This window comes from Barbus barbus (genome assembly GCF_936440315.1).
Source record: "Barbus barbus genome assembly, chromosome: 40".
Classification (NCBI taxonomy): domain Eukaryota; kingdom Metazoa; phylum Chordata; class Actinopteri; order Cypriniformes; family Cyprinidae; genus Barbus; species Barbus barbus.
Window position 1 is genome coordinate 25,422,179 of NC_136718.1, and position 22,848 is coordinate 25,445,026.

Here is a 22,848-nt window from a genome sequence, read left to right on the forward strand (position 1 = left end):
TTAAGTGTACAAGTATCTGAGTAACAGACTCTGTCTGATACATATGTGTAACAGTAGCTGCTTATTACATCTATATAATTACAAACTGTAAGTACATGCGGTTCCATAACTTAGTTACATGGGAAGTACATTTTGTTTCATGTAAGTACAACAGCTACTACTAAGTACTTAAGTAGGTAATTACTCTGTATTATGACACCTTAAAATAAAGTGTTACCAAAAGTCTTTTGTAGTGCAAAAGCACAATATTGCACAGTTGGTTCAATCCACAAAATCAGATTGAATGGATCAGTCAATTAATGATTATGGATTGGTGGATGATTCATGTTGATCGACACGTGATTGACGGCTGATGTGGAAGGATGAAATGATTGATGATGATTATTGGTGCATTGATGGATGGATTGATAAAGTGTTGAATAAATGGGTTCAGATATGGTTTAGTGTATTTGCATACACGTAGAAAGTAGCTTTTGCCCCTTAAATCTCTCCAGATCCACTGTTATCACTTGCTTTAATCTGTCAGCACAGGAGAACATGGTTTGTATGTGTCTTCATGAATTTTAGACATGCTTTTGAGTTTCCTTTGACAGCTCGTTTTATGACATGTAGAACATCAAACTGAATTAACATTGCATGCATTTTATTTATGTCCCAGGGAGCAAAAGGGGATCCTGGACTGTCCCCGGGTCAAGCGCCGGCAGGTGATAAGGTAAATGATCCACAAAGACGAAATTCAGCATCTTTTCTCTCAGGGTGCTTTGAGATTTCTTTGCATTTACAGCCCTAAAACGTTAAACTACAGCAATCACTCATTGGTTTTCTGGCCTTTAAAGGGATCATTCACCCATAAATGAACATTGTTTACTCACCCTCATGTCGTTCCAAATCCGTAGGACTTTCTTGTTGCACGGAATACAGAACTAAAGCAATACTTGCGCAGAGTTGCTCGACAGTGAACATGGTTGGGAAAACTGGGCTCCCAAAATGACAGCACGTTTAATTCAAATGTCTATCAAAAAGTGTCTCGTCAGGCATTTTATTTATTAAGGGGGCGCTGTAGGCATACTTGTAATAAAATGAAAAAAATACACAAATAGCATTAAGGTACTTGTGTTTCTAAATAAAGCAGTAATCGATGTCATTAAAATCAATTAGGTCAGAAGCTATAGCTTACATGAATATAAATTACAAACATGATTGTAAATTAAATGATTTAATATATACAGATTTATACATTAATGTTAAATATGTTTTTACAAGGAGTTCTATTTTTTATTATTTTTTTAGGGCTCTTTTGCTTTAGATCATCTATTAATATTAAATCTACGAATAAAATGTTAAGGTTTCTACTGCATCTGTCAGAAAGAAAAAGAAAACAACAGGGATTGATATCATAATAGTTATTTTCAAAGCTTTCAATGTAGTCTCATTAAAAAATAATTTTTATTAGCTTTAACATACAAGTTTTTGCACAAAACTAACCAAAATGTATCGATATATATTGGTATCGGCATCAGTTATCGGCCAAAATGATTTAAAAAATATCGGCATAACAGCAAAAATCTTGGATCCCTAAATTATGCAAAATATGTGTGGTTGTTTGATTTCTCTGTTAGAAAAGCTTTGCAACGTTTGTGCTTAAATTGCTTCTGTTTTCATCATCCAGGTATGACCCTCAGGTGATGAAGGCCAACACTGAGTTTCTTCTCTTTTATTATTTCAGGGTGAAAGAGGACGGATGGGTCCACAGGGTCCTAAAGGTGTACCAGGTCCAAAGGTAAGACCTACTCTTCCACCTTGCTGCCGGAGAGCCTGCTTCGGCTGAATTATGGGCTGTTTGTATTGGTGAGATGTAGTGTTTCATTCTCCACAGCGTTCATACAGTATCTGTTACCGCCACCGAGGCGGCAAGGCCCCTCTGAGCAGTGGCTGGATTGGGTTACAGACCAGAATAAAGACCCTGTGTGGTGTTTTGGGGGTAGGCAAAGGTTTGTTCACACTTCTCAAGACGTAGCTTTGCTCAGGGACCCGCCGCCACCTGGGAACCCCCGTTAGAACTTGAGACCCCCCAGAGGTCAAGGGTCGACTTTTAGAGGAAAGGCACTCTACAGGGTGACACTTTCCTGGTGACATGAACAGTCCCATGTTGCATCTTCAAAAGTGCAACTGGTGCAAGTTTTCGCTCACGTAACTCAGCTAGAAAATGTGTTTCTGTAATATTCAAGGGCTGTGACTTGTGAGGGTAGTTTATTGGGAGATATCATAAAGGATATGCAGTAGCTCTTGATTTGGTTTGTGAGATGAAGAGAACCAAAGGCCTTGTAAAGTCATTTCAGTCTTGTGACAAAGTGTAATTGGATTTTCACTTGCAATCCCAAGAGCACAGTTGAGACTGTTTTTGTGTGGCTCAGCTCTCAGAAAATTAATGTTCTCCAAGTGGAGTTTTCTTTGGAAATGGAGGACTTTTGGAAAGAGCTCTTTTCTGTTGCGTGGGGGCTTTTAGTTTGTTTTGAAAGGTCAGTTGTCACAACCCTGGAAGTGATAAAAAGCAGATCTGTATGGTTAGGTTTGTGGATCCTGGCCTGATTCATCTGAGAGTGGGAAAACCACAGGGATCTGGAGGTGAAACCAGAACCATTGATAGAATAGATCAAGTCATGACAGAAGTCATTGATTTGCCTCCAAAGACTTAGAAGCTGATCAAATTAAGTTCGTCCAGGTTTCATTAAGGGTGCTTTCACGCTTGGTTCAATTGCCTGGTCTGAACCCGAGGTCGATTGCTCCCCCTGCCCCCGCTGGACTGCGTTCACATTATTTTATTTGGGTTCGAACCGTGGTTCGTTTGCGTCATCAAGCCAGCAGCTGTTTACTCCGTTGGCGTGGGAGGTGGCGGCAAAATGCATAAGATTGCACTCTGCACTTTTATATATTTACGTTTTTGAACCGTTCGTTTTGTTTACAAAGCTTCAGTGCATAAAGCACTTACATCGGTCTTACGAATGTACTGCAAATGCTCTAAAGTACGCTGAAAGCGAACAGAAATGAGACATACAGTTGTCTGCTTGCAGTCAGTCAAGCTCGTCAGGAAAGTGAGTGAAACAAGCATTTTTATCAAATTATACGGCATTAATAGCGGGTCACTTCCTTGATTTTGTACGATTGTGTTCACATCAGCAGCAAACCGTACCGGAGTTCACTTGAACCGTACCCCAGACCACCCTTTTTAAGCGGACAGTGACCTCTGATGCGTCATTGTCCTCTCGGCTGCTCCGCAGAAAGCCTGGAATTTTCCAAATCAGAGGATTTCCCACACTTGAGCCTCTCCACTCGGTCCAACACGCAGCGCCACCTTCTGGCAAACAGATGTCAGAACCTCTATCAAATCAGGCATCTGAATATCAAAATATTCAATTCAGAGATATATTTGCACAACTGATTTTAGGATTGCATTGTTGTGCTTCAGTAAGTAAGGCACCGATCGGTCCCAGCGCACAAGAAATGTTTCGAGGTGAGGTTTTCTGACCTCCCCTCCCCGTCTCACTGTTGTGACTTGTCTGTCTTTCATGGGCTCGAGCTGGAGCTGTCAGACGGGGAAAGCTTTAAAGGGTTTTGACAGTTCTGGGGAAATTCTTAAGGGCTATTAGTCTTATCTGAGGCCACTGGGACTTTAGGCAACAAAATCCCCAGAAATATGGTAAAGATAGAACATCAAGTAAAAGTCTCTGTGTTTCTCCGTGTTCTTAACATTGTAGGGAAATGAGGAAATTCTTTGCTTTTTGTTCTTACTGGTGTTCTGTAAAAGAGACGGGTTGTAATCTGCTTTCATTTTTTTTTCATCTGCAGGGTCCCAAAGGCTATCCAGGACCGGCAGGTCTGCCCGGAGAACAGGTGAGTGGATGAAACGCATCTCAGGTGGATGTCAGTCTGTTTGTGAGGCCCTCAAATTGACATTTTCAACTGCTGCTTCAATCAGTTAGTGTCCGTGAAGCTGCTTTGAGCCTGTAGTTTGTCAGACCACAAGCCATATTTTACTGTTTGCTAAGTTATTATTGCTAATCATACTGGTAAATTGGACAATAAAATGGGCAAAAAAATTCTAGGAGACTCAACAAATATGCTTTATTAACTTCTATTTTAAGTAACAAGTGTTGCATGAATTATTACTAGTGTAACACTTAACATTTGTTAAATAAACTATACAGATTCTGAGTTATTTTGAATGTTTTTAGTGCATTGCTATGCAGAAAGCATCTTTGAAATAAACACATAAATGTAGTGCATGAAATGCAAAATGCATATTTTTGTCAATATCTATCAGATTTTCCTCAATAGATGGAGCTGAAAATCAATTTCAAACATCCTGAAGTTAGGTTTTTGCAGTATATCTAATCTCCCTTCCACATAGCAGCCATCCTGTTGCACATGTTTTGCTCGTACAATCGGCTTTAATTCTCTCTCCATCCCTGCCTACATGTTTGACATGGCATTAAACAGATCTATGAGTTGTACCTTTGTACCCCCTGAATAACCGAGTCCGGAAGGTTTGGAACTCAATACATGGAAAGTTTCATTCAGTCACAAAGCGCAGTCTTTATATGCAGTCATCTGATGCAAAGATGATCCGCGCTGGAGTCGTGCAGCGGAGAGGAGCTGCTGTCTGGACTTCAGCCAGGGTTAGGCCACGAAGAGTCAGTCCGGCCAGTGGATGCTTTGAGAGAGAGATGCCACAGGGAACAATAGTGGCTCTATTCGTCCGCTGGCAGCCGCTCTCATCTCTCATTCACATTTTTCTTTCTTTTCTCCTCAGGGTTTGCCAGGATTGCCGGGCGTATCTGGGGCGGCAGGTTACCCTGGCAGGCAGGTGCAGTGACCAATATCCACTAAAAACAACAAAAAAAGCTTTTTGATACTGTTACTTCATCTTAATCCTAAATTTGAAATATTAAACTTGATTCTAAATTGAAATTTACTATCAGAGAGCTGTTTAGAATGTACTGTGCCGTATACTGTGCCAAGTATTTTAAAAGTAGTATGTGAAATAATACACAATATGCAATGATTAACACTGTATAAACATTTAAAGGCAAGGTGAATAGGATAAAAATTGAAACTAATAGATATCGCCACACTACCCCAATTGATCAGTCACAGTACATTAAGGCAATTGTTTTGTACTAAGTTTTCTGAAATGTTATGCAATAATTTGCGTACATTTCCAGAAGATAAATCTGAACATTAGATAAAGCCAGATTGAAAATTCTTGTTTAATTTTGTTGACATTAGAGTTAAGGGTCTTTAAAGAGGGGATTATGAATATCTCTTTTTATCAATCCATAAATCAGAAAATACTATCAACAGCCAGAAAATAAAGATTTTCATTATGTTTTTAGTAATAAAATGTTATATAAATCAGTGTAAATGATATATGAACAAACCCCTCTGTAAAAACCTTCAGAATACCGATAGGAATCAAACTGCTATTTTTGGTGTATGTAAGTGCTGCTGAAGTGGGAAAAAACTTTTGAAGATATGATTTGTAATTTAAATCTACAGACACAAATAGATAAAGTGCAACAACATAAACACTTGTGTTTTAGATGTTTTCTTTCCACCGTTATGAAAGTAACACAGCCCAAAATCTCCAAATTGATGGGATGGGATGCAGTTTGCTGTAAAAGCTTCTTAATTCTTGACAGTTTGATCATGTAATGAGTCAAAAAAGAGAATCACAGATTATATTATTCAGTGCAGTGTTCTCTGTATTTGCATATTGTGCATAGTGTATATACAGCATTTTTAGTATCTTTAGTATGGCAGTATTCCATTCATCTCCAGCTTAATCTAATTCTAGTTTTGCTTTAGTGAATGTTCACAGCTATTTGATTATAATTTTAAACACAAAGTCTTAAGTGTTACTCCAAGCATTTATCACATTTACATTCTATTTTTTTGCAGAAATCTACTTTATCAACTGTGTTATAAGAGTAAGATACATCATATAAACATGAATCTCAGAGAAACCACACCAATCTTTTTCCTAATTTTCCCCAGTATTTTTCTTTATGCAAAGTATAGTTTCTGTGTGTTTTCAAAAAACACACACTTGCAGTTTTGAAAATGTGAGTATTTGTCTTATATGTGAACTTTTGTGTATAATGTTGTCTTGCAGGGTTTGGCAGGACCGGAGGGAAACCCTGGACCTAAAGGTGTCAATGTACGTACAGCAGTCGCCTTAAAATCTTTTATTATAGCAGTCCTCTAGCCTGTTGTGTCTCAGTACTCAAGAATCAGTGAGCTGCATGAAGTCAAGATCTGACTACTGCATCTCAGAGATGTTGCTTGTTTCTGAAACTGCTTTCAACATCTGGCAGTGTGCCGCGGCACAGGAATGTGCAGAGATGGGAGGAGGGCTGTTTCTTTCATCTTTGACCGATAGTACATGTGATCTCACTTAACAAGAAAGAAGAACAGCACATATAGTGCTCTGCCCACCTACAGCAAACAAAAACACTGGCATTAAACGTGGAAAAAATGAGGTTATCATAACCTGATGCTGACATGATCATATTGTTCTGTATATTATTGAAGGATGTAAGCTGCATTATGTGTGCATTACTTGTAAATTACTGTGATTAATAGCAATATACATTTTTGAAAGTGACTGATGAAATGAGGATGATAAATGAGCCTGTATCTTGTAGTTCAAGGTTATAAATCTGGTAAGAAAATAAGATCACTCAAGTTTTTAGCAAGTAATTTAAAAAAAAAAATAATAAATCAGCAAGCTGCAGTTATGTCGCCAAACAAACCAATGGTATAAATATTGTAAGCAGATTTGTTCAAACATAGTGGAGGTGGAAATTTTAGGCTCATGCCTGATTAAGAATTCAGTTTTTGTTGTCCAGTAGGTGGCGCTGTCTCTAAAATGCTCTATTATCATCAGGGCATGGCGGCGATGACTTGCACCAATTTTTGTTCCAATAAACCAAAGCATTTCAAAGATATGGCCTTGCCTTTTGTTTGTTGTCATTGCATTTCTTAGTGCATTATATGTAGATGGCACATCAGAGTGCAACTTTTGACCAGCATGGTATCAGGATTATCTGACCAAATTTTGGGGACAATCTGACAAGATGTAAAAGGAGGAGTTCAAAAAATGTAGTTTTGATCTATTGGTGACATGTGTCTGTTTTTCTGTATCAGGGCTTCATCGGACCTCCAGGAGTTGCAGGAGCACCAGGACTGGAGGGAGAGAGAGTGAGTTCAAATAAATTATACATCATAATTTCACATTAATGCATATAACATGCAAGCAGATGCCATTAACATGAATTGAAGCAAAGTAGCATGCTGTTGATTGCTACAGAAAGTCATTTTGAATCATCTATCAATTTTTACAATCACAGAAGTGTATTTACATTAATACACTTAAATCAGTTAGGCCAGCATGCAACAATGTGATTAAGTGGCAAAAATTTGCTAAATATATGCAACTAGATGAAATATTTAATGTTAACATGTAACAGGTGTGAACATTTACCAACCCTGTCTCATGTCAGGATCAGACAAAACCCGTTTAACCTGGTCATTTTTGCTTGGTCTCAGTGGTATCTCTAATGGCGTTTAGTACATGCAGCAAACTTCACTCTCAGAAATTACATTTACATTTATGCATATATACTTTGAAAGTTTTTATGTTCATGCATTCCATGCAAATCAAACCCATGTTTGTAGCATTACAAACATCATGCTTTACTGTTTGAGCTACAGTACTATTATAGTTTTTAATATATTGAATTATCAGTTTAATTTTAATTGTATATTTAGTCATTTTGTTCAGTGCTTTTTGTCAGTTTTATTATTTTGTAAATATTTATGTATTTATTTATAGCTTTAGTACTAAAACTAAATGAAAATTACAAATATTGGCTTGGCAACTAACTGAAATAGGTGTAAATAATAATAATAATAGTAATAGAAAAAAACTAATTTAATTTTCAATAAAAAGTTTTAAATCTAATATTTACAGTATATTTCATTATTTATTTAAATGAACAGAAATGCTTTTAATAGTTTTAGGTTTATTTAACTAAAACAAGTTTATATTTTTCAATTTACATTTTTTCAATTTAAATTGTATTAATTCTAGAAAACTAGTTCTACCACAAAAGGATGATGTAAATATTTAATGGCTCAAATTTAAAGCATTTTTACTGAATATTTCTGCTCCTGTACACTTGCCACATAAACTTCCATTGTAACTGTCTTACTGTAAAAGCATGTTTCACTCATTTTGCATAATGATGAATGAGTCAAAATTATCACAGGCCACAGATGCTGTTTATATACATTAGTATTCTTTTAATATCAGCATAACGGCAGTTTTGTCCGGACATGTTAGACTGACTAACACACATGGGCTGTTTAGGCCTGAACATTGTGTTGAGAGTTGCTGCGATTTGACAGACTCAAATTCCCAAATGAATGACATAAGCTGGAAAACACACAAGACAACAGAGTTGAGATTCATGACGCCCCCCGGCTCAGTGTGATCAATGTGTGTCAGATCGGATCGTTTGGTAACCGCTATCATCTTGATGTGTTCCAGGGAATTCCGGGTCCTGTGGGAATCAAGGGTCCCAAAGGAAGACAGGTAAACGCTCTCTCATTCATAAGCTGTCATCAGGGAATATTATGCAAATGAGTGATGCATATTTATAACAGATGAAGTTACTTGTGGGTGAAGAAAACGCAAGAAAATGAACAAAGAATCTGTTCTTGTCATCTGCCGTCCAGCTGTAAAGGCGACAGCATTATCCTGGTGGAAGATGTTATGCAACGTATAAAAGTCTACATTAGTTCAGAAACATTGCTTCACTTCTTAAAGAGGTTGTGAGGGTCATTCTGATCGATGTGCATGTGGTAAAAATGTATGTATGTATACATACATGTCAGAATCTGTAAGTTATTGTACAATAGTGATGAACCAGGATATTTTATGATTAGCATGTGCCAATATTTTACGATTATCGGCAATAGTACATTTTCTGTTTTAAATGTTTCGTCTTGTGAATGTTGAGTAAATATTATGTGAAATAGGTGTTCATTTAGATTATGTGTACATCTTATTTTCATCATAAAATCATTTAATAATAAGGGTTAATAATAATAATAATAATAATAGCAATTATTAGTATTATTATTATTGGTTTAATCCTCAGTATTTTACTTATTTTAATATAATAATAATAATAAATCTCTTTAAATATGAATTAATTATTTACAATGATTTAATTCTCTTATTTAACATTTAGGTTCAACAAGTACGTTACATATACATGCTATTTTCCACTGTTAAATTATATAATGATAATAATAATAATAAACTATTATTGTCTTATTTTCTACCATTAAATAAAAATTATTAAACAACATCAATAATAACAATAACTATTATTATTATTATTATTATTATCTAATTCTATAGATAGTCTATAGATATTGGTATCAGCATCAGCCATTAAAAAGTCAAAATTGGTTGAGCGCAGTTATACAAGTCTTTGGTTTTTAACCAGGAGTCTTCAGACATTTGATCAATCATTCTTTGATTGATCAGATTCTCAGAAAGTCACTCTCAGCTTCTCTAAACTCTGGAGAGCAGCTCATGTTGGTGTAGTTTTGGGATGTGTTGGTCCTGAGAAAGCCTCAAACGTATGAGCCTATTAAAATCACAACAGTGCCAGTGTGCCAGCTGGGCTCCTGCCCGCCGTCTGCAGCAGAATGATTAATCACAGGCATCTCCAGCGTGGATGAAAGCTTGCTGGAAGACGTTCAGAGGCCCCTGGGCTCTCAAAGACACAAGCAAACATGCAGACGCTCTCCTGAACTGCAAACCGCTGCCATTTACACAGCAGATCCTGTAGTAACATGCACTGATCAGGAGACATGTACTGTATAAAGACATGAAATAAACTACTGTATTCATAGCCAGACGATGCGCTCAGATGTGTGATCTGACCTCATGGAAAAGCGGTGTGTGTCTGATGTGAGACTGACGCAGTGTTTTTGCAGGGAGTTGTTGGCGATGCAGGTGAGCGAGGGCCACCCGGACCGGACGGAAACGAGGTACGAGTCTCTCTGCCATCAAATTGAATTTAAGAATATCTTTCTGGATTATGAAAGTCCTAAAATTTCTGTGTCATTTAACTGTTAAGACGTCAACTAGTAGGGTTTCTGATAATAGAACAATGTATCAAAAACCTGAAACTCCTTGCAGCTGTAGAGATGTCTTCAGTTCAAGACAGTTTAAAGATGTTTGAAAATAATCCTACATGCAGACAAATCATCAGACCTGTTCCTCCGAATGCATTGTGGGATTGAGTTTTGTGTGTTTCGTGTGTCTCAGGGGCCCGTCGGAGGAACCGGCAGCAGTGGATTCCCAGGCCTGAGAGTGAGTCCATACACACACACTTCTCTTACAGCAGGGGTTGATGCTGCTTTCATATCTCTGTTCACCCGTTCCGTCCTTGATTCTTCTTCATCACTAATGTTTAGGAGAACAGTTTTCTTAAAAGCTGCCATCTTTCAGTATGGGTCAAAAGCGTTATCAGATCCAAAAATACAGTGTCATGCAGGATTAATCAAATTAAAAACAAAACCATAAAAAATGTTTTGTTACTTATGGGGCCCTATCATACACCCGGTGCAATGCAGCGTGCTGGTCTGAAAATGAGGTGTGTTCAGGTGCATTGTTGGCACATTGCTATTTGAGGTAACTGAAATACTGCACCATTGACCAAATAAAACCTTGTCTAAAGTCAATGCCGCAGTATTTTTTAATAATAACTATTTTAATTTATATAGCACCTTTCCCAAGCTCAAGGACCCTTCACAATAACAAAAGCAAATAAACAATCATTTCATACATAGATTAAATAGACAATAGACATTTGCCAGAACAAGTCCAGAACGTGCGATTGCAGTTGCATACCACAGTAATAATGCAGACTCATAATCACAATCACAAAAAAAAAAAAAAAAAAGTTATTTAAAGGGCACCTATTATGCAAAATCCACTTGGATTTTTATGTGGTGTTTGGACATAAATGTGTATTGGCAGTGTGTGAACACAACTACCCTACAATTATAAAAATTATTGCGGCACAAGCTCTGCAACACCGCGCATTTTCAGTGCATTTGGCTTCTCATACACCAGTTCCCTCGCTCTCAGTTATGTTTCTTCTACCAGCTGTTTATTGCTGTAAGTTGGATATGCAAAGGAGAGAGATTTATATGTGACGCCCTCTTGTGAAGACGGGGCGAGAATATGCAGCTCATTTGCATTTAAAGCCATACACTTCAAAACAGCTCTTTTTTTAGACACCCCCCAAAAATGACATTTTCCAGCTTTTATAATAAATGGTCTGTTGGGTATTTTAGGCTAAAACTTCACAGACACATTCTGGGGACACCCAAGACCAATATTACATCTTGTAAAAAGGGGCATTATAGGTTCCCTTTAATGTGCTCTGCATTAGTAATATACACCTGTAAGTGGGTCCATAACGCGCGTATACTTTGCTTATTACACACACAGAGATGCGCAGCAGCATACAAACATGCCAAATATTAAAATTAAAGGAATACAATGTAAAAGATTATTACTGTGTAGGCTACATAAATATAAAAATGCCTACATGTCATAATGGATAGTCATTGCATATATCAGAATTAGGCTAACTATTTGCTCGTGCATGAACCGCTCCGTTTCCTCTCTGGAGACGCGTTCGCTTGCAAATTCCACCGTGTAAATAGCGAATCCACCATGGCGTGAACGCAACTGGCTCTTAAAGGGAATGGGAGATGACTCTGATTGGTTTATTGCACATTATGCCCAAAACACTCCCATAATTAAGAGAATAGGGACAACCCTTTTAGACCATGTGACCAACCGTTTTTCCCGTCGTTAAACTAGCAAAAGTAGAAATCAGACTGGCTGTGAGTACAGTGCTGTGCTTGGGGAACTTCATGCTGAAGTGATGTTGAGTGACTGTGATCCTGGCTCTTTCATCTCTCCCACAAGAGCAGATTTGGCCAAAAGCAGCGGTTTATCAGCAGATCTCTGCTCCTGAAGTGTTGAGCATTATTAATATCCTCTTGGCAGGATCTGCTGGCGCGACTCAACTCTGTTCAGTAGCAGAGCAAGCTGCTGAAAACCCAGCAAAAAACCCCAACTATGAATCTGATTTATATTCATGTGCAAACTATATTACTAAATAACTATTACAGAATAGTTTATCCTGATTATTAATATTAATAAATGTAACTGCTTATTTGCAGGTGATTTTACTTCATGCACCGAATCAAATATTATGATGACAAAAGCTGCAAAAGCTGATTTATATATTTTTTAAAAAACTGTTAAAACATATTTTTAAGATCTTTTATGTTATTCATTCATTCATTTACTGTGTTTACTGTGTATTTCTTTCAGTGCTTTTGGTTTGAGAAAAGCACATTATATACACGTAAATAAAAAGTATTATTATTAATAATAATAATGATAGAAAAAATGCTAAAACAAATCCTGTGACGGCCTAAACTGGTTTTCTGGTCTTAGCTGGTCTCTCAGGTCAGGCTGGTCTGTTGAGGTTTTGAGACGTTTGGTGCTGTAGACCAGTTTGGAACACCAGCAAACCAGTTTAAACTGGTTTAAGCAGGTTGCTTTTTCAAGCACAAAACAAATCTAACAAAACTTAAAGGTGCATTAAAATCATCACAACCACAACAATCACCAGCAAAATTACCATCAATATTTGACAAGTCATGTGACAGGACTGTTATTTTAGTATCATTCAGAAACTACTATACAGTAGTTTTTTTAAGCTTGTGTCTAAATAAATCTGAATGATTTTTTTCTCACAATTCTGCGTTATAAACTACGGAAGCGTATTGCATTCACTTGAGGAAAAAAAATCTACTCTGTTTTTCTGAATTAATGAGTTAATTATCTCAGAATTACGAGATAATTTTTCATGAAAAAAAAGTTTTTGCTCTGTTTTTCTGAATTAACGAGATAATTATCTCAGAATTACGAGATAATTTTTCATGAAAAAAAGTTTTTGCTCTGTTTTTCTGAATTAACGAGTTAATTATCTCAGAATTACGAGATAATTTTTCATGAAAAAAAAGTTTTTGCTCTGTTTTTCTGAATTAACGAGATAATTATCTCAGAATTACGAGATAATTTTTCATGAAAAAAAGTTTTTGCTCTGTTTTTCTGAATTAACGAGATAATTATCTCAGAATTACGAGATTATTTTTAATGAAAAAAAAAAGTTTTTGCTCTGTTTTTCTGAATTAACGAGTTAATTATCTCAGAATTACGAGATTATTTTTAATGAAAAAAAAAAGTTTTTGCTCTGTTTTTCTGAATTAATGACTTAATTATCTCGTAATTCTGAGATAATTAACTCGTTAATTCAGAAAAACAGAGTAGATTTTTTTTCCTCAAGTGAATGCAATACGCTTCCGTAATAAACTCAAAAAAAAAGAAAGAATATTGCCTTGGCAACTAGGTGAAATAAAGTAATTGAGTTTTATAAAGTGAGTTTTTTCAATTATATTTTAGTTCAGTTAACAGTTATTTTATTTCAATCATCAAAACTGCTTTTTTATTGCTTCAGTTTTAGTTTTATGTAACAACAAAAACCCTGCTTGTGGCAACTTTACACTCTTAGGTTTCCTTCACTGGTGTGTGTTTCAGTCTGTTGCATGTGTCTCTGCTCTCCGAGTCTCTGCGGAGCCGTTCACGTGTCAGAAAGCGAATGATTGTATGTGTGATGTTCAGTAAGCGGTGTCTAACAGTAGAGGAGCGTCTGCTCGTCTCGTTCCAGCTTTAAAAGCAAACCCCCGGAGCCATATAAAGCTCTGGACAGAGATGTCAGGGTGTCAGATGACAGATTTAGAGCGGGATGTTGCTTCTCATGATGCTTTCACTGCTGTTTCAGTCTCTGATGATCAGAGAAGTCTTTATGCTAATAAATGCCCTGTTGAACAGGATCAGGTTGATTCCGGCTCTGATATGTCAGACTCACTGAAATGGGAAGCACATGAAATAGAGACAATAATGGAGAAACAGAGGCTCGGTTCGGTTTCTGATCTGTTATATCATGCCAGTTGATAATCTGGAACAAATTGTTCAATCCTTCCTAATTAACATAATTATTTTATTCACTTTTTAGTTGCATGAAGTCTGTGTAAATTTTGATAATGAGATAAAACTTCTGGGCCCGTATTCATAAAGATTCTAAGAATCCTCTCAGAGAGCTCCTATTTTAGCTTAAAATGTCTAACTAGGAGTCTTAGTTTAAGAGTGATTCAGGACCAATCTGAGAGCAACTCTGAGCGAGGAAAAGACAAAAACTTTCATCTTAGTGAGGAGGCGGGGCAGACCCCGTTGCTAGGAATGACACAGTCTTTTGAAGACTGTGATTGGTTGGTTGTCAAGAAGGAAATAAAAGAGTGCTTTTAAGAGTAGGGTATATTATAAGGCTTCACTTTGAAATTACAGGCGGAATTTTTCCTCTCGCTCTTTCTCACACACACACACACACACACACACACACATTATATATGTATATATATTCTTTATTTTTTATTTACCATGCTGTCATACTTACCGTGTTTTATAGGAAATGAACAGAGACATAGCCCATTACTGCACAATGTCTGAGATGTTATCGTGTCTTTAATAAGATCATCACAAACATGATCCCTGCACGATCTAATGTGTAGCATCGTATTAACTCACGCTCATGCATTGTGTGCAACACATTTCTTCTCCCTCTTCATGTTTCGTCCATTTTCTCCGCTGCTAAAGAAACTCTTAAGCCTCTTAAAAGTCCTCGTCCGTACTCCTAACAATTTTTGACCTTAAGACCTCTTTTAAGGGTTAAGATGCTTTCTGAATCAATTTTTTTCTTTAATTCTAAGAGGAAACACCCACATTTCTAAGAATTTTCTTAGAATTTTGTTACTAGGAGCAACTCTTAGCACTAAGATTCTTCATGAATACGGGCCCTGGTCTTTTATACTAAACATTACATAGAAATATATTAATATTAAATATATTTATATTTGGAAAATATAAAATATTAATATAGAATATAATTATATAAAACTATATAAATGTTTTCCAAAATTTTAGAATCTTAGAATTTTCAAAATATAGATTTTTCCTTTGATATTTTTTGCTATTTTATATTGAATATATATTTATATAGTATTTTTTATAAGTCAGAATATATGAATATTTGGAAAATATATCTACATATTTGCATATGTTACATATATATATATAAATTATGAACCATACACTGAAAATTACAAAAGTGACAGCAAAGATCTCTATAATGTTGCAAAAGATTTCAAATAAGTTATGTTTATTTATTAAGAATTGATTCAATTTCAGATGCATTATATGTTATGTTATATTATATTATATTAATGATATGCATATTTGTTTTAGGTTTTTAAACAATTTTAAGTGCAATTTTACTTTAAGTAAATGCTGAAAAATGTAGTAATCGTTATTTAGTTATTTATTTATTTAATATTAGAAAAAAAGAAATAAATACTTTCAATGATCAAGAACACATTCAATTGATCAAAAGCAACAGTGTAATGTTACAAAAGATTTCTATTTCAAATAAATGCCGTTCTTTTGAACTTCCTATTCATCAAAAAGCCCTGAAAAATAAAATGCATCACGGTTTCCACAAAAATATTGAGCGGCACAACCGTTTTCAACATTGATAATAATCAGAAATGTTTCTTGTGACACTGAAGACTGGAGGAATGATGCTGAAAATTCACAGAAATAAAGTACAGTTTAACAGATATTCACATACAAAACAGCTGTTTTAAATATTAAAACAATTTCACAATATTGTTGTTTTTGCTGTATTTTTAATGAAATAACTGCAGCTTTGGTGAGCAAAAGAGACTTCTGACCCCAAATCTTATGGTAGTGTATATTATTTTAATTCCAACTTTTAACTTTTTACATGTTAAGCTGCTTGTCTAAAGATCCCAGAATCTGCTTTATTAACGCTCTTCCACTAACTTCAGAAGCCTTTGTTTTGCATCTCATCTTCTCCTCGTCACATAATGGTTCTCTGTAGGGAATTCTGTACATGGGATGCTTCTGAACATTCCCAGATTGATGTGTTTTCTGCAGGCATTAGAATAGCAAACGAGTCGTATTTCACCTTCTTCTTTTCTTTCTTCTGTCGTTTTTATCACGTGCAGCAGACAGAAGTGCTTTTTCATGGACTGTGTGTGATTTGTTTGTGATCTGTGAGTCTTTCACAATCATCTACCAGCTCCAGATGAGCAGCTCTCCTTCAAACCACATGTCTTCACAAGTTAAATAAAAAAAAGTCCCATGGCATTACCATGATTTTGCACATGTACTATGGTAATACCATGGTATACTGATGCCATTACTGGCTTTGTTAGTGGTCTGGATCCTCTAGTACATTATTTTACTTCACATTGTCTGTGCAGAAGACGCCTGAAGAGCATCATCTCTCCGGCTCTGAGATGTTTGTTCATTTTTTCCTGTCGGTGTGAGGTGAAAGAAGAGGCTGGTTCCCATGAATCATTGCAGACATGAGAGCGGTTTATTAGTGATGGGCCTAGTTTCCAATCACTTATTTATGAGCTTCAGTGTCAGTCAGGATGTTGCCAAAGTAGACAGCAGACTCGCAGGTTTGGGGAAAGAGTTTTGAGACAGATGTGTGTTCAGAAACACTCCTGTCTCAAATCACACACACGTCCATCCACATTTTCCACCGGTTTAACAAACTAATCCAGCAGGAATCAGTGCACAGATGATGAATGAATGATTTGTTTGCTGGTGTAAGTAGGAGGTGAGCTATAATTATCCCCTGACGCCTCTCACACACAAACAAACACTAACCTGTTCACCCAGTTATTGTTTTGGTGTGCTCACAAACAGCATCTCTCTGCAGAACAGTGCTGCTTTCACAGAAACACTGAGCACAGACGTGAAGAAATACGCAGATATGACCAGAAAATATATCGTTACACTGTAGAAAGATATTACAGCATTATGATCAATGAGCCACGGCAACATGTGTATTTGTTACTTTAACTTATCAAAATAATTTAACACATTCAACTTGATTTTTTTAAATGTCATTATGATATAATTCAAGTTAAAATGACTTGCACAGACAATTTGATTCAACTTAAAAAATGTAAAGCAGCGACTGATATTTTCCAGTGTTCATATAAGTAAATGTATTTCAAATTGAAAATATTTAAATGGTAAATTTTTCTCCTGTTTTTGTTGTTTTTGATTGTTTTGAATTGTTGTTTTTTTCTGATGTTTATATTTAAACGTGATTTTCCCTGCTGTGTGTGTGTATATATGTGCATATATATATATATATATATTTTTTTTTTTAGTTATTTATTTATTTATTTATTTTTTTCTCCTCCGAAGACAGCAAGTATACCTGGTTTTTTTTTTCTGCTGCTTTGAATTTCATTTATGTATTTCTTTATTTGACAAATCCTTTTTATATATATATATATATATATAAATTTGTCATGGATATTATTATTGTTATTATTTAAATTAATTAAAAATCAATCAATTTGAATTCATTAAAAAATGAATTTAAAAATCACTACATTATTTAAATTGACTTTTTTAGTTTATATGGTTTACAGTACTTTAATTCCTTTGTTCCCACCTTTTCCCAAAGAATGTGGTTGTAAAATAAAAATTGTTCCTCCTGTGAGATAACATTGAATAAATCTTTCACTTGACCTTCTGTCCTGACCGCGAGTGACTTGCATTGCATTTACCGCAGCAGGAAGCGGGTTAATTCTGCTCTTCCAGGAGTAGCTGTGTAAGCATGCGTGTGAGAGTCCGATCACAGATAAAGTGGGTGCAGGGCTCTGCGTTTCTAGCATGTTGTTTGTAAAAAGCCAGAAACTGACTGCAGACTGATGTCATGATGGTGGACGGTGGGACTGCCCTCATTCAACAGTCATTTACTGAATTATTCACCAAACGCTCCATCTCTCTCTCTTCTCTCAGGGTGATCCGGGGCCCGAGGGACCCCGCGGCTTTCCTGGCATTGTGGGACCTCAGGTAACCTCCCCTCACATCACGGCTCAGTGTTTCTGTAACCTGATTGGCTGAACACTGAAGGTCTTGTTCTCTCATTGGCAGGGCCTGACTGGAGGGGTGGGGCCTCCTGGAATGAAAGGTGATAAGGTGATTTAAATATTTCTATTATTGCAGCAAACATGCAAACTTATGAGTTTAATGTGTTGGAGAAATGGACTAACGTCATAGATGATCAAACGTTTCAGCACACTTGAATTCATTTAGGTTTCTCATGACCTTAATGACTTCTGAAACTAGTTTGATTTTTTGAGAAATAGAAGATCTGTTCTTTTGTGGAATCTTTAAAAAACTGCTAAATCACTACATTTATGTTTCTCGTGATTTTAAAAGCTTACAAAACTAGTTCTGTAGATAAATCAAAGATATGTCCATAGGTATGTTGTAACTATATTAGAAATATAACTGAAAGGAAAACTGAAACCATGAAAAAAATATTTTTTGTTGCTTGAAATAATAAAAAAATATATATATAATAAAAAAAATAAAATTAAAAATTAAAAAAATTAAGAAAAATATTTTATTTTATCTAGTTTCCAAACATTTCTCTTGGTGTACTGAAATAGTGTATGAAGTACTAAAATGGTGTGATAAAATAACTAAAGGTAATTATTAAAAAATATATATAGGTATATTTAAAAATAAAAACAATAACTAATAAAAATGACCAAAACAAAATTACAGAAACTAAAATTAAAATAAAATTGGAAAATACATAAATAAAAACTAATTTAAGATGTGTATAAAAAAAGGGTGGTATTTAGAAGAAGAAAACACACGCACACATATAGTAACAACAGTAATGTATATCGTGTATATATATTGATGCCTGAAATAAAATGAATGTTAACTGAAATAAAATAAATAAATAAATAACCTTAAAGGAGTCATATGATGCTATTTTAAAGATCATTATTTGTGTAACAGAATATGTTGACATGCTTTAATGTTCAAAAAACACATTACTTTTCAAATACTGTACATTATTGTAGGTCCTCTATGCCCCGCCTCTCTCAAACGCGTTGTTTTCAACAAAGCCCCGCCTTCCAACAAGTGCAGTCTGCTCTGATTGGCCAACTAACCCAGTGCATTGTGATTGGCCGAACACCACAAGCACTAGTTTGAAATGTAACGCCCCTTTCCTTAATCACGAGCTTCAGCTTTCAAGTTAGTTTTACCATCAGTTCAAGCCCAAGAGGGGAACAGAGTCGTGTGACAGAAACAGTGATGATGCTCGTATGTATTTGCACACAAGCCGCAGTTAAGACGATTTCTGACGGGCTGTACACTCCACTGTGATGTGACCCTGTTCCCCTCACACACACACACACACACACACACGACGTGTTACGTGCAAAACTCCACATTTGAACAGTCAATAGCAAATACTTGAACTAATAACAAAACATACTTACAGTCGCTTCAGAAGCGCCAGATTGTCATAGCAAAGTCGGAATTGACCCTTTTTTTTCTTTTTTTAGAAATAGCCTTCGTGAATAGCCAGCCTTGTACACTCAGGTTCACGAAACTGTCGTCCATAAAATACATTGCACCAAATTGAACATTTGGGTTGTTCTGTTCTCCAAAGAGAAAGGAAAACTTGAAATAGCATCACATGACCCCTTTAAACTTATTTCATTTCAGATTTTTTTCAGATTTTCAGAGTTTCTCATTCTCATTTATTTTAACCTGATGTACTAAAATAACGAAAACCTGAAATAAAAAAAGTTCAAATAAAAATGACAAAAAATGTTTTACCTAAATTAAAATGAAAGTACAAAATAAAAACTATTTAAAATACCAAAAAAATCATTAAACTCTGTCTCAGTGATAATAAAATAACACTGACTGGAATGTAGACAAAGAAAAGCTCAAATATGAAAGAGTTTTGATTTATGTAACGTTTTCATCACATTGTTCCCAGAAAGTCATTTGTGTTATTTCTGAGTTTTCATCACTGCAGTATTATTCTAACATGTGGACACTCTTGCCTGCTGCTGTATGTACAGTATATATGCATACATGAGATCCAGCTCAGGCATGCTGTGTTAAACGGCAGCGAGTGTTTGGCGTCTCGTCTCTATTCTGTAATCCTGATGCTGTATGATTTAGGGTGAACCTGGATTGAGGGGTGAACCGGGAGAGACTGGCTATCAGGGCGACAAGGTGAGCGTCAAGATGAAATCGTATGTTTGGTTTATATGGTCATGAAATAGCATCAGTCTGTCTTTTAAAGGACTTATTGGAGACTTTTGTACATTGATTACATTGATGTCTGAAAGTTTGGTGCATGATAGAAATCTGCTGCAGGAATCTCTTTAGGAATGCATTATTAGGCCTCTCAGATACATGCATTTGAGTTGCATATTAAATATCCATTCATTTGAATTTCACAGTTGTAACATACAGCATGTGACGCTGGACCACAAAACCAGTCTTAAGTCGCTGGGGTATATTTGTAGCAACAGCCAAAAATACATTGCATGGGTCAAAATGATACATTTTTCTTTTATGCCAAAAATAATTAAGATATTGTTCCATGAAGATATTTAGTAAATTTCCTACTGTAAATATATCAAAGCTTAATTTTTGATTAGTAATATGCATTGCCAAGATCTTCATTTGAACAACTTTAAAGGCGATTTTCTCAATATTTAGATTTTATTGCACCCTCAGATTCCAGATTTTCAAATAGTTGTATCTCGACCAAATATTGTCCGATCCTAACAAACCATACATCAATGGAAAGATTATTTATTCAGCTTTCAGATGATGCATAAATCTCAATTTCGAATAACTGAACCTTATGACTGGTTTTGTGGTCCAGGGTCACATATACTAATAAACTAATATACTTTTTGTTACATGCTTGTCAATCATAAATAAATGGAACCGGTCAGATTTGTGCTCTTAAAAAGTCATGGCATAGTTTATTATTAACTATTTGCATCTATTTAAATAATCAATAGTTTTGTTTTATATTACTTGTATTATTTTTATACCTTTTATATTTAGCATGGTTTTATTGCATCTATTTAAATAGAATAACATTTACATTTTTAATTATTATGTTTTATTTATTTACTATTTTATTTTATATATCCATATTTTATCATAAAATTAAAAGAAATTGTGTTTTGCTATAGAAAATTAAGTCTATTTTTAGACTATTTTATATATATGAAAAGATTACTGTTTTTTTATGTTTTAAAAATAACAATATAACAATAAAAATGTGATATATGTATATCGTTTTTATTTTTATATTATTTTTAAAATATTTTTAATCTTTTAATTACTAAAAAAATATTTTTAATTATAGAGATTCTTTTCGATTATTATATAGATATTTTTATTTTTAAATGTACTTACTATTAACTGTATTAACTGCCTAGAATAAGCATATCTCTGTTCATTGTGAAAACAATCAAATTTATTATTAAAAAAATGATTAACATGATTCAAATATGACTAGCTGGGGAACAAGCAATATTCAATAAGTTAAAATGTATGATATTGAAACTAATTGGATATATTAATGATTAATGAACATTTGAAAAACCATGAACTGCTGGTTAAGTAGTGGAGATGTGTGGGTCTGAATGTGTGGGAATGCTGTGTATGTAGATGGATTGGATGGTTTATGCAGACAGCGAGGAGACTTGTGTTTTGTTTGTGTTTCTCTTCCAGGGGACGGCTGGTAATCCAGGCCCGACAGGACCACGCGGAAAACCAGGACCTCTCGTAAGACCACCTGTGTTCAATACAAATGCTGTCGATTGTCAGTAAACCAGCAAATCTGGTTAGAAATCTGAGAGAGACTGAACTATGATCTCTTTTGATGTATATATATATGTGTGATGTTTATGGATGATATTCTCTCTCTGAAAGGGGAAAACAGGTGACCCGGGACCACAGGGGCCTCCGGGGCCACCAGGACCTGAGGTGAGAACCAGAGCTCAGGAAAACTTGTGTGGAGATTTGGTTTTGATTGAGTCAGGAACAAATGTCCAGTTTGCTTGTAATATAAATCAACAGTAGAGCAGATACTGACATAAAATTATCTAAATATCAGCGGTCACTCTATATCTCCAGTAATATGTCTTAGTAAAATGGGATTGAAATGATCCAAACATATAATGCAATGCAATCCAGTGATGACTGAAAGATGGAGAACTAAACACTCCTCAGAAGATGTGAGATGAAGATCAGTCCTCCGCTGAGGAACAGTGAAAGTAAAGCTTCTGGAAACAAACGCTCCTCAAAAGATCCTGACGATCAGATTTGAGACGCACTGATTTATCTAGAAAATGATTGATGGAGAATCAAGTAAAGCTGAGCTGATTCAGTCCAGAAAGTGTTCATCTGGAGATATGACTGCAGTTATTCTGATGTTTACTTGATCAAAATCAGTCAAGATTTCACAGCAAATGCTTCTCCCAGACTAAAGAATATTACAAATAAGCAGATGAAATCAATTGACTTATTTAGCATTTCTGCTCTGATTTTGAGAAGAATGCCAGTAATTGTATTGGTTATGTTTAAATTTGCTGAAATATTTGGAGCAGACGTGAGAGCGACGCTCTTATTAGATCAGTGCATGTGGCCTTCAGACGCCC

General features: G+C 35.4%; 1 protein-coding gene across 1 annotated transcript in view; it reads left to right on the top strand.

The window, feature by feature from the left end:
* Positions 1 to 22,848, top strand: part of col24a1 (collagen type XXIV alpha 1 chain) — a gene marked incomplete at its 5' end in the record, with an annotated part of 101,198 nt that overhangs the window by 30,435 nt on the left and 47,915 nt on the right. The window contains 14 exons of the mRNA XM_079400418.1: positions 659 to 712; positions 1,727 to 1,780; positions 3,847 to 3,891; positions 4,811 to 4,864; positions 6,173 to 6,217; positions 7,207 to 7,260; positions 8,612 to 8,656; positions 10,075 to 10,128; positions 10,409 to 10,453; positions 18,140 to 18,193; positions 18,275 to 18,319; positions 20,342 to 20,395; positions 21,920 to 21,973; positions 22,121 to 22,174. Coding sequence (XP_079256544.1) covers positions 659 to 712; positions 1,727 to 1,780; positions 3,847 to 3,891; positions 4,811 to 4,864; positions 6,173 to 6,217; positions 7,207 to 7,260; positions 8,612 to 8,656; positions 10,075 to 10,128; positions 10,409 to 10,453; positions 18,140 to 18,193; positions 18,275 to 18,319; positions 20,342 to 20,395; positions 21,920 to 21,973; positions 22,121 to 22,174 — 711 coding nt within the window. The remainder of the gene's footprint in view (positions 1 to 658; positions 713 to 1,726; positions 1,781 to 3,846; positions 3,892 to 4,810; positions 4,865 to 6,172; positions 6,218 to 7,206; positions 7,261 to 8,611; positions 8,657 to 10,074; positions 10,129 to 10,408; positions 10,454 to 18,139; positions 18,194 to 18,274; positions 18,320 to 20,341; positions 20,396 to 21,919; positions 21,974 to 22,120; positions 22,175 to 22,848) is intronic.